A 12,168-nucleotide genomic window follows, 5' to 3' on the forward strand; every position below is an offset into this window, starting at 1 on the left:
TGTTCTGCGCATAGTTGGACCACATGTTTACCCATAGTTGGACCACTCGTAAACTTTACGTTCCATATAATCATTCCTGGACGTGAGAAGTAATTTAGTTGTCCTACATCGGAGATTTCTGGCCTGTCTTCTTCATAACCAACATAGCTGCATTGATGGCTAGTAGGACTATGACTACAGCTACATTTTCTTGCATCGAACAGTCCACATCACTTGGTTGCTTTCCTCGTCTAAAAATCATTCAGACCTCAAGGAAATTCATGGGCCAAATTTACATTCCGTTCATGAATTGGTTTCTGCTGGCTCTAACCCTGATATTATTGTGCATTATCTCAACTATTTATGAGATTGGAAATGCATATGGCATTGCGGAACTCGGAGTCATGATGATGACTGCAATCTTACTGACTCTTGCAATGCTTCTTATATGGCAGATTAACATTTTGTTGCTATGAGTTTGCCTATAGTTTCCTGGGGTTGGAGTTAACATTCTTTTCGTTAGTTTTATGGAGTGTGTGGGATGGTAGTTGGATCATTATGGTATTTTCCATTGTAATATTTTTCTAATAATGTACACTTGGAACTAAGGGACTAAGCTTAAGTATGAAACATAGGTAAAGCAAAAGATGTCGATGGATTTATTGCGGGACCCAACCTTGGAAGTGCTCCAGACAATGAGCTAGTTTTTGTAATTGAGTTAGGTAAAAGACTCAATCTTAATATGATATTAGAGTCAGATTATACCGTTATGTGTTGGACCACCTATAGATGAGCCACTCGGTAATGTCTCCACGCTCCGGTTGTTTATTACAGAGAGTGAGAATGTGTGTTAAGGTATCACATATCGGTTGGATACATTATCTGTGTGTTGTGTATGTAGATTTGGATAACCCTTTTTACTTGAACTAATTTTTTAGGTTGAGTTATGTCCAAATCTTAACAGTCTCCAGTGCTGGAGTGCAGGTCGTGCTGGAGTGCAGGTCTAATGCAATCATACAGTAAGCTTTTAGGTGATTTTCGATTTTTAGATTAGATGTTGGGTTCAAGGTCAGAATGCTTGGTTTTTCTTCTGCACGCTTGTTATTGTCAATCATTGATTAATTCAGAAATTTTAAAAATATGTTCTAAATGCTTTATTATCCACTCCAGTAAAGTTCAAGACTTATTTATATAGGTGACATTATTTATTCCCAGTAAGAACATGGTTTGACAGGAATATTTCATGCTACCCCTCCAAGGGTCAGAATTTTTTCTGGCCCATTTTTTTTTTTTAATTTCTCCCTCCCCATGAAATGAAATCCTGGCCCTTGATATGGTATGGGAGCACAGCGTCGAATCAACCGGTTTGACATATCTTATTGAAAGGACAAAAAGTAGGACCAATTTTGACTATTAGTTAAACAATGGCATTCCGAGTCATTGCAGACATAATGAATCGTTGATGAATAAGCATCTCTCTCGTTTTTCATGAATGCATAATGACGAAAACTTGTGTAAGACAGTCTCACATGTCTCTTATTTGGGTCATCCACGAAAAAATATTACTTTTTATGCTAAGAGTATTATTTTTTATTGTGAATATCGGTATGGTTGACTCGTCTCTCACAGATAAATATTCGCGAGACCGTCTCACAAGAAACCTACTCATGCATAATATACTAATTTATTATTAGTATTTTATAATTCAAAGATCAATTAGCATGCGCGACGGCTTGTTTGTATACAACGTGAAGTCCAAATTTGATATCAAATAAATTTTTAAAATAATGATGATCATTGGATCTATGGTAAGGTTATAATACCATGGTTGAATTTATATTAAAATGTATAAATTAAAATTTTAAAGCTTGAACTCTTATTGTGACATAAATATGACTTCAAATTCATGTCAACATTTTTTTATTCGTAAAAAAGTTTATGAAGCCAAACGGTCTACTAGATATAAGTCAAATGTTATTTTTTTTTTTCCAGAAACATAAAATTCCAATAATTGATAACACTATTTATGTGTTAAGATGCTAGACAGCAAATTGGAATGTATGAAAAATTGAAAGCTGGATTGGAGTATGAGCATTGAGAAGTGGTCCATCTGCATCTGTGTTAAAAAATTTGAAAAAAATCCAACAATTTATGGAGCGCAACATTGGACTTTTTGAATCAGCCAAGTCTAGAAAGCTCTATTATTTAAGATGAGAAGTCAATTTAGGATTAGGACATTGCAGGACAACATAGAAACCACCAAAGATGAGACAAACAGCAACTGGACTGACCTCAAACTTACAAAAAAAAAATTGATGATAGGAATATTGTTGTTAGAAATCATGTAATGTAATTTGAAATTATATACACATTGTAGAATATTTCTTATAATAATATTTGATAAATTAGTAATATTCTGCTAGTAGAGTGATCGAATTCTGATATTTGAATTGTCGTATGATTTAAAAGATTGAAGTTATATTATTATCTCTGGCTAGAGAATTTTGGGTATAACAACAAACATTTGATAACACTATTGGATTAAAGTCAATGTCGCATTCTCGATTCTTATATGTCGCAAGAAATGTAGTTCTTGGAAAGAGAATTGCTGGGAACCAACAGAGATATTAGTCAAATAGTCCACTTAACTTTGCCTATTATGTGTTTTGGCCCCGTAAGAATTCAAATTTATTTTTGTTCTTGTACGTTGGTCGGTAAATTTTTGGCATTTCGTTCTTTTTTGCTTGAGTATTGACATTGTGACAAAATTCCGGACGTGATGTCATGAAATACTGATATATATGTGGGAAAGACCGAATGTAAAAGAAGAACCAACTTACGTGAATAAAAATGGTTATCAAAATTTGCATATTTTGTACTTTACAAATCTTATAAGAAACATATAATAGTTAATATAATTAGAATAATAATTTTTCTGTGATCTATCATATTATAAATTTATTCAAATTTACCCACCCATATTTGATACATATAATTCAATGGCAAAAACTTGTGTGAGACGGTCTCACAGGTTGTATTTGTGAGACGGATCTCTTATTTGGATCACCCATGAAAAAGTATAACTTTTTATGCTAAGAGTATTATTTTTTATTGTGAATATGGGTAGGGTTGACCCGTCTCACGGATTATGACCCGTGAGACGGTCTCACATGAGACTCACTCTAATTCAATTCATTAACTCACAAATAACTTTTCTCTCACACCATCAAAATATTTTCTATATTTCTTTTAACTAACTCTGTCAGTTATCTTTATATTTCTTTATAATGTTTAACTCGTACATATTTTTATTTATTTATTTATCTATCCATTAAGATATAGAATTTCAAAATAATTTTTTCATGATCAGGTTGAATAAGACATTCATTACATTAAATTGATCCGTAAAATGATATAATAAAAATTTTGTAAAATCAAAATACTTTTAAACCTAAAATGTGTTATTACCCATTACTATTCTTAGTGTGATGTTGACATTAAATTACATGGTGCCATATGGATCACAAGACAAAGGACATAATATTTAACTCGACGCAAATTGATTTTTAATGTTAAATTAAAGATTAAAATTTAATAATAGATTAGACCATATATATATATATATATATATATATATATATATATATATTTTAATTAAAGTTGTCTTACAAACATTAATAAAATAATCATAGTTGTTTGACTTTTGAATGCCTCTCACATAAAAACACATGCTTGACAGCTTGCCTGCCTTGATCTTTTTTTTTTTCCAAGCACTGTTCGTTTGTTGAAATTCAAATACAAATAAATATCTTTACATTATTTAATATTAATACCTACAAAAATTGTCTACGTACAAAGCACATCCTTTTATTAGGCTTTGGTCATGTCGCCACCTTGCAAAATTCTAAAACATTTTTTTTGCATCGAGTTAATAAAAAAACATAAAAATTCTTGTGAGACGGTCAATTTTATGAAATATATATTCTATATGAATCATCCACGAAAAAGTTTATTTTTATGTCAAATATATTAATTTTTATTGTAAATATGAACATGATTGTTCCGTCTCACGAATAAAGATATGTGAGACCATCTTATAAAGACCTACTCTAAAAAATGGCAAAAAATACACATTGTTTTAATTTTGTATTTCGTAAGGCGAATATAATCAATTAAAACAGTTGAAACTATATGGTTATAGAAAATTTCAGCATTAATTTTGTTTTTTATAGTTATATTTCCAATTTAATCCGCTTGTACGCATAACATAACTATTTTTTAACTCGATTCATTAGATTTAAACGTTTGATAATACAAAGATGTAATAGACGACTAATGATGGTACTCCAAACAATTATTATTAATTTTTCAAATTAACCAGATTGTCTAAAGTTGTATGTAATAGTAAATGAAAATAAGTGGAATTTATGTGTTTTTGCCAATACTGTCTTGGACTTTTACCATTTTTTTCTTCTCATTTGCTAGAAAATCCTTTAATCCACTGGTTCTTTAATCACTTTTGGTCCCTAACGTTACTTGTTCATCAATAATTAATGGAAAAGAGACGTAAGATGCTTGTGGAAAAACAAATCGTTGGGGGGTAAGGTTAGAATAACTCTTTTGACAATATCTACCTAATATTTGATGAACAAGACAATACGATCTTTTACTGAGAAAAAATAAAGAATTAATTATCTCAGAAAATTTTGAGAAAAATATTCAAGACTAGAAATTATTAATATATTTTAGTATGAAGATATATTCTGATGTGAGCAAAAACTTGTGTGAAACGATCTCACGAGTTGTATTTGTGAGACGAATCTCTTATTTGAGTCATCCATGAAAAAATATTACTTTTTATGTTAAGAGTATTATTTTTATTGTGAATATTAGTAGGGTTGACTCGTCGCACAGATTAAAATCCGTGAGACGGTCTCACATGAGAACCACTATCTAAGGTGTTAAATGAAGAAGGTTTTGAAAATGTATCCAAATTAGAACTCAAAATGGTACTTATGAGTTCAAAGTGAAACAGAAATAATAGCTTTGAGTTCAAAGTATATTAAATATATTTCTTTTAATCATGGAAAGTGTGAAGACCCAAAAGGCAAACATGGAAGAGGGAAGACTTTTGCGCACACACACTGTCATTTACGCACAATACACACTCATCATCCCCCGCAAATCCTCTCTCTAGCTTTTCCAAGCCACCGGATTCATTATCAATTATTCCACGTAATCTGGAAACCCGCATCAAGAATCGGGTTTCAGATTTGGGTTTTCGGATTCGTTCAATTTTATGCATCGATTGTCCGCTGATTAGAGTGGCCTTAGCTAGATTTCGGCTCCCATATTCTTGAGCTTCTGTAATTTCATCAGATAATACGCATAAAGTTATCAAAATTTCCATTTTTCCCGCAGCCCATTTCGTTGAAGTTTGAAATTTTGGTTGTTTTCCACTTTTTCTCTCTCGTGGGATCGCCGGAGATTTAGTTATCCGGTGATTGTTTTCGTTGCTCGTTTTACTGGTTTTGTTAAGCATTTCCTGATTTCCTAATTTAGGGAGTTGGTTATGAACTGGTTGTTGGCGATTAAATATGGTGGACTGACCATTAAATATAGCTAAGTTTATGAAGTTGCAGACTTGAGGAAGTAATGGGAAATTTGTTGAAGCTCAATTTTTCTACAGTATAAATTGTTTCTTGAATTTTCTCTTTGTATTAATCGCAGAAGAGCGAAATCTCACCGTTCAATCATTTCATGCGTGCTGAGTAATATAATCCTTACCCCATGAATGATTCAACGGTGTCCGTTGACTCCTCTTCGGGAAACCGAACTGAAGCCCCTCCAAAACCAGGTGCTAAGAAGCGGAACCTGCCTGGAATGCCAGGTAAAATAAAGTAAAAATTGTGAATACTTTGTTCTATGTAATAATTTCTGATCGATTAGTTGAAAAGATTCATTTTTTCATAGCGGGTGGTTTTTTGTATGTGTTATTCCTAGACCCTGATGCGGAGGTGATTGCTTTATCCCCAAAGACTTTGTTGGCAACGAACCGATTCGTTTGCGAAATTTGCAGCAAAGGTTTTCAGAGAGACCAGAATTTACAGCTTCATCGGAGGGGTCATAATTTGCCATGGAAGCTTAAGCAAAGGTCGGGTAAAGAAATCAAGAAAAGGGTTTACGTTTGCCCCGAACCGAGCTGCGTCCATCACGACCCCACACGGGCCTTGGGCGATTTGACAGGAATCAAGAAGCATTACTGCAGAAAACATGGGGAGAAGAAGTGGAAATGCGACAAGTGCTCCAAGAAATATGCTGTTCAGTCTGATTGGAAGGCGCATTTGAAGATTTGTGGAACAAGGGAGTATAAATGTGATTGTGGAACTTTGTTTTCGAGGTTCGAGTGTTTCAAGTTTAACCCTTTTTTGTGTTTCTTGACTGAATTGATTCATGCTTCTTTTGGGGTTGATTTGTGGTGTGTATGATTGGTATGCAGGAGGGATAGTTTTATTACACACAGGGCCTTTTGTGATGCATTAGCACAGGAAAGTACAAAGGTGCAGGGGGTGGCTGCGACTCCATGTGCTGATGAAGATCCCAAAGTTGATGTTCTTGCACCAACAGCACCTCAGCAGCCACAGCCGCCGGCGCCGGCGCCGCCACCACCACCACCCCCACCACCACCGGCAGCACTACAGGCCCCAGCACAAACACGCGTTTCCACTGATGTAACGGCTTCTGTTTTACCTGTTCAAACACCAGGTACTTTGATCTAGAAATTTAGATTTTGGCGGTTTAAGATTTGGGTTTTGTCCCTTGTGTGGGGGTTCAACCAGAAATATTTTGTTGTTTATATGTCTGTGATCTTGGAGTTTAGTTGTTTTTTGTCTGTTACTGGTATTTGTTGGTATCTGCATATGATGCTGGACGCATTCTGGTCTAGTATTTGAAAGCTCAGGAACTACAAGTTGATAGAGAAACAATTAATGATTCAACTGAATTTATAATTGAGATTCATCTGAATTATCTTTTTGTTAAATCAAGGTACATCAAGATCCAAAAGCTAAAAGGGATAACCCATATGGATTTAAAATGGAGACCCCTTTTTGTATATATTATTGTTAAATAAAAGCCTTTCTTTCCCTTGCATCTTTATCATTACAGTTCACATCTTGATTTTAACAGATTTGCTAGAAAGCACTAGCCCAAATCCCACTATCACTCCCATTTTCGAGGAGACGCTGCCCTTGGTCAACTTGACAACAAGTTGCAGCAGCGGTGGCAGCAGCGGCTCCAGTAGCAATGGAAGTTCAAGCAGTAAAGTCTTTGCCAGCCTGTTTGCTTCATCGACATCAACAGCAAGTTTGCAATCTCAAACAACCGGATTTACGGACTTATTCCGAGCAATTTCTCATCCGGACCACGTTCCAAGCATCGCGCAACCTTCATCTTCCGAACCTGTATCACTGTGTCTCGCAATGAATCAAGGTTCATCAATCTTCGGAACGGCAGGGCAAGAACGGAGGCAGTATGCTCCTGCCCCTCAGCCAGCTATGTCTGCCACAGCATTGCTTCAGAAGGCTGCTCAGATGGGTGCCACTGCATCAAATGCCTCATTATTAAGAGGCCTCGGGATAGTGTCTTCCTCCACACCCCATACTGGTTCACAAGAATGGAGCGGGCAGCTAATCGACCCCGATGGGGCATCATTAACTGCTGGCCTTGGCCTTGGACTGGCCTGTGATGGCAGTTCAGGTTTGAAGGAACTCATGTTGGGTGCTCCATCGGTTTTTGGTCCTAAGCATCCTACACTCGACCTACTCGGGCTAGGAGTGGCCGCAAATGGCGGCTCGAGCGGCGGGCTATCGGTCCTAATGACATCCATCAACGGCGGGCTTGATGTTACCGGCTCAGCTCCACCGTTTTATGGTGGAGAATATGGTGACGAAGATATCGGAAGAAGGTCATGACTGGCTCCATGTTATAAAGGTTAGATACATTTCTAGCTAATCATCATGTAATATTGATGTGGATTGATTGCATATCTAATATGTATTATTTACGTTATATATTTTTCAACGATTAAAATTTTGAAGTCTTGCGTATAAAATATCCTTATCTTGTCTCACCTACACTTTCTAGATCATACAATAATGCACACTTCTAAGTGAAGACAGGGGGCAGTTGAGGCTCTTTAATGTTGTCTGTTGCCTTATAATGGAGTTGGAGACCAGGCCTTTATCTGTAATATATTTCCTCATTTAAAATTTCAGATATGTTTTGTCATCATTGTTCATTATATTTACTATTTTGGGACACATTGGTTTTTGCAAAATAAAGTAATCTTACATGGATCCAAACCTATTGTGGATAAATGGCACTTAATTGCATCAATAAAAACAAACAATTTACTAAAACGAACCAACTTGCAAAATAAAAATTGCAAAAAAATCAACATTTTAGGTGATGAGTGAAAATGACAATTAAAATATGGAATAAGTGGAAAAGGATAGAGTGGCAGTGGGTGTAACTGCGAGGGCGGCAATCATTAAAAATAGGTTGCAGTTAAAGGACAGACGTCACTTAAGCCAAATGTATCGAGCCTTTTACATTTGAAGGAATCTTGAGAACTCAGAACTTCTAATCCTACTGTAATTGGACTAGCCTCGTTTTGTAACTAAAAAATGTAATTATAAATGTCACGATTAATACCTGGGACTTTACCTGAAAAAGAATTTTCTGAAGTGGGATTCATGCAAGGCGAGCTGAAATATACATGAACACCAGAAATTCTTGGTTGTTTGGACAAGACACAAGATTTTATAAGCCAACTTTACAAGCAGAGAGTTAGCCACAGAAGCCTTATTACAGAGACCAAACATAAGAAATAACAAAATAAACAGAGAAACTCATTCAAACATGATCGGCAAAATCGGAAGATTCATCCCCTCGTCAATCTAATCCTCATAATTCCCTTTCCCCAGTGATGTTCGGGATCTGACTGTGTTTCACCACCTGGAGCTCCGCCACCTCTGCCACCTCTGCCGCTGCCGGGCTCTACTCCCTCTCCCTCTCCTCCTCCTCCTCCTCCTCCTTCCCTTTCCCTTTCCTCTTCTTGTTCTTTCTGCTCTCTTTGTCTCTCTTCTTCATCTTCTCGTTTCCTCCTCTCTTCTTCTTCCTTCTCCCTTTCCCCTTCTCCCATTTTCCAGAATTCTTCCTCGGCACAAGAGGTACATTTCAAGATTACAGACTCATCTTCGGAAGCCACTAACTGGTTGATAGTCTCTTTTGTGCTGTTGAATGATGCTGCAAGAACGTCTTTGTCCAAAACTCGGAGGATGGAAGCTTTTCCTGCCAAAAACTGAGGATGGTTCTTCTTTGTTGAAGTGCTAAATCCGACAAAAACGAATGTATCGTTGTTGAAAGCCATTTGAGCCATCGAATGGAATCTTGGAACGGAAAACACATCACCTTCATCGACCTTAAACCTCATTTTTTGACACTCTGTATCATCTTTAAGGCTCGAACACACCACCCTGATCATCCCTTGCCCATGCAATGCTATAGCAATTTCAGTGGCCATCGGATTCCAATGCGGGCTCATCATCGATCCCTACACATTAGAACAATGCAATATTCGGTCACCCAACAGCTGGAGTTTATACAAGTTGACCCAACAATGATTTACATGCTTTTAGTATTTACCAATAATTTACATAGTTTAAAATCTCAATATTAATTGAATCCTAGTGGTAGTGGTCATATACATACTATTTACATACGTAAAAGTATACTTACATGTAGTACCATAAACAATTATTAGTGTTCATGATGTCTTGTGGTTTAATGTTTTAGTATGGTAACTTACTTCCGTCAAGTTCACCATGAATAAACCGAAGTTGGAACCCTTGAGTGCAGACAACTTCTTCCTAGTTACACTTGTGCTCCACCCGTTGCAATTTTCAAAATCTTTCTCCTCTTCCAAGAAATTGAACAACTTTGCGCTCTCCTTCCTTTTCTTCTTCTTGTTCGATTCAAATATGTTATAACTTCTGCTGGAAAGAAGGCTTGTTATGTATCGATCCTCAATATCCCACGAAGTTTTCTCCAATGGCGATTGCTTATCGGCAGGCACAATTGCTGGTGGTTTTGTTCCACTTAATAGCTCTTCTATGACTTCATCAGAAACCTTCAAGACATGCACATTTTAATCTAAATTAATCATGCCTATCTCAATGAAATTCTTGGATCCGTGGGAATAAGAATCTAAGTTTTACCTGGAAAGTTTCCTGCAAAACTCTCTTGTCGAATCCAAGAATCATGTCTCGGATACTAGAATATGGTCCAGTTGCTGGTTCCTGTATAAGTTACATGAGTTAGAGGTATACATTACTTCCCACAAGCCCAAAACTAATATATCATATACTAAGCGAATGATTTTTGTGGAAAGTATAGCACGCCAATAATTTCTTACACGAAGGTCCTCATCTGAATTAGCGAAAATGGCATGGATCCTAAGTTTTTGTGGCTCAGCTTGATCTGTCTCCTTGCTGCTATTCACGAAGAAAACGGATCCTTGTTCCAGTCTGTAGACATCTCCTTGCTTTATATGGGTACGCTTGAGATAATCTTCCTCCGTCCAGCTCAACTGGCCACGTCCTTGTTCAAAGGAGGTTAAAAGCAAATGATATTACGGCGGCGGCGGACCCAAAAGAGCAGGAGAAAGGTTTCAAACGAGGCGCGCGGCCAAATGCAATCAGGGATTTTGACAAAACTTGTTGTGAAATATCAAAATCTTTTCAGGTGAAAGGGTCGTTCCTAGTCCACTTCCCTATCCTGGTCTTTTGTAAGAGACCATTTCGAAAACACTACTGAGGGTGCATTTTGATTTGAGTGGTTTCAAATGCTTTTTTGTCGAAATCCATTTACAATATAATTTCAAATCCATAATGATTAGTACAATTAGAGCATAATTAGTAAGAGGAGATGAATTTGAATTTCTTTTATTTAAGTTATCTAAATATGAAAAACATTTGAAATCATGAATACACACTGACCTCATTTAGCAGTTATGCATATGGTAATCTCAACTAGCCATATCAATGAGAAATGGCTATAACAGATCTCTGATACATGCAACCATCAATATTTTTATATCTCGTAGCCAAATATTCGAGTAGGAATTTGAAATCAATTATAAATTTGGAAAGGAAATCAAGGGTTAGAATACTCCCATCTTGCACAAATGTTCTCCATGAAGCATTGGATTAATGGTTAATAGTCAAATTATATTATAATTCATAGGCATAGTCTGTTGGTAAAAAAAAGTTGAAAAAATCTCAGCGTGACAATTCCTGCATCATTACCTGTTGTAATTTGATATCTGTGGCAATCAATGGGTAATCTATCAGGGCATGTTGCAGGAATTGTTGTAAGAAAATTTTCCAAAAAAAAGTTTGATCAAAGTCAAGTGACCCGAGAAATTCCGAGTACATAGCACGAGACATCAAGAAAAGTTTCGAAAACAAACCTAGCGATTTTCAAACATGCTGTAGGGATGAGGTATGGAAAATATTCAGATTTAAGATGTTTAAAAAGTTATTTTATGTATGAGACTATACCTGAGTGGACATAGAAAACCATATCTGCATGCAGAATAACAGGGAGGAAGAGCGAATTGGGCTCCAAAGTGAAGAACTGAAGAAGATAGGATCCTCCATTGACATCATCCCTAATCCTCACGTCCGATATCTCTCCATACTCCGTCGAAACCAGCGATCTCCGGTCCTCCCTCTTCACCAGAGGCCCTGAGCCCCAGCCACCACCGCCTTCTTCTTTCGAACCTCTGTTAGATGCATGCGCATACGCATTACAGATCCCTGAAAATATAGGCGAAACCACAAGAAAGAGCAGCAGGATGCTGCCGGAGAGACTCATGCTTCTCTTGAACATTTGTTGTTTGCTGCAATTTCTTGGTTGGGGGAGCGGGTTTAAGAAGTGAAAGCAGCGCTGGTTGGAGGGTACGTGGCGTTTGCATGGACACGTGGGGGATTGGAGAATCGGATCAGAACCGTGGAGATTGACTTGGAGCGGGAAAATTTCGAAGCAGTTTGTCTCTTCTCTTTTGGCAGATTCTGAATATTATTCAGATAGAGATTGGGAAGAACGGGCCTCGTTGAGTTTCAG

General features: G+C 36.7%; 2 protein-coding genes across 3 annotated transcripts; one reads left to right on the top strand and one right to left on the bottom strand.

Moving 5' to 3' along the window:
- Positions 1 to 5,063: 5,063 nt before the first annotated feature.
- On the top strand, positions 5,064 to 8,254 carry LOC140806045 (zinc finger protein ENHYDROUS-like). 2 transcript variants are annotated; one of them, XM_073162484.1, is made up of 5 exons: positions 5,064 to 5,869; positions 5,983 to 6,379; positions 6,479 to 6,744; positions 7,168 to 7,971; positions 8,125 to 8,254. In XM_073162484.1, exons 1-4 carry the CDS (start codon positions 5,770 to 5,772, stop codon positions 7,950 to 7,952), a joined length of 1,548 nt encoding a protein of 515 aa, XP_073018585.1. In that variant the 5' UTR covers positions 5,064 to 5,769; the 3' UTR covers positions 7,953 to 7,971; positions 8,125 to 8,254. The 2 variants fall into 2 exon arrangements, with proteins under 2 accessions (XP_073018585.1, XP_073018584.1); XM_073162483.1 differs by having other exon boundaries at positions 5,065 to 5,869; positions 7,168 to 8,254.
- A 507-nt stretch (positions 8,255 to 8,761) lies between these two features.
- LOC140806304 (vicilin-like seed storage protein At4g36700) lies at positions 8,762 to 11,951 on the bottom strand. Its single transcript, XM_073162884.1, has 5 exons — positions 11,604 to 11,951; positions 10,457 to 10,641; positions 10,260 to 10,340; positions 9,851 to 10,171; positions 8,762 to 9,595 (listed from the first exon to the last, which is right to left on the bottom strand). The coding sequence occupies exons 1-5, from the start codon at positions 11,932 to 11,934 to the stop codon at positions 8,924 to 8,926; spliced, it is 1,590 nt and encodes a 529-aa protein (XP_073018985.1). The 5' UTR covers positions 11,935 to 11,951; the 3' UTR covers positions 8,762 to 8,923.
- Between the last annotated feature and the right edge of the window lie 217 nt (positions 11,952 to 12,168).

The sequence above is a fragment of the Primulina eburnea genome, chromosome 11 (assembly GCF_022965805.1).
Source record: "Primulina eburnea isolate SZY01 chromosome 11, ASM2296580v1, whole genome shotgun sequence".
Taxonomy (NCBI): Eukaryota; Viridiplantae; Streptophyta; class Magnoliopsida; order Lamiales; family Gesneriaceae; genus Primulina; species Primulina eburnea.

Coding starts and splice junctions, on each gene's coding strand:
- LOC140806045 (XM_073162484.1), top strand. CDS start 5,770: ATGAATGATTCAACGGTGTCCGTTGACTCCTCTTCGGGAAACCGAACT. Junction 6,380..6,478: donor TGTGGAACTTTGTTTTCGAG/GTTCGAGTGTTT, acceptor ATTGGTATGCAG/GAGGGATAGTTTTATTACAC. Junction 6,745..7,167: donor TTTACCTGTTCAAACACCAG/GTACTTTGATCT, acceptor TGATTTTAACAG/ATTTGCTAGAAAGCACTAGC.
- LOC140806304 (XM_073162884.1), bottom strand. CDS start 11,934: ATGTTCAAGAGAAGCATGAGTCTCTCCGGCAGCATCCTGCTGCTCTTT. Junction 10,642..11,603: donor GGTTTTCTATGTCCACTCAG/GTATAGTCTCAT, acceptor CCTTTGAACAAG/GACGTGGCCAGTTGAGCTGG. Junction 9,596..9,850: donor TCATGGTGAACTTGACGGAA/GTAAGTTACCAT, acceptor TCTAATGTGTAG/GGATCGATGATGAGCCCGCA.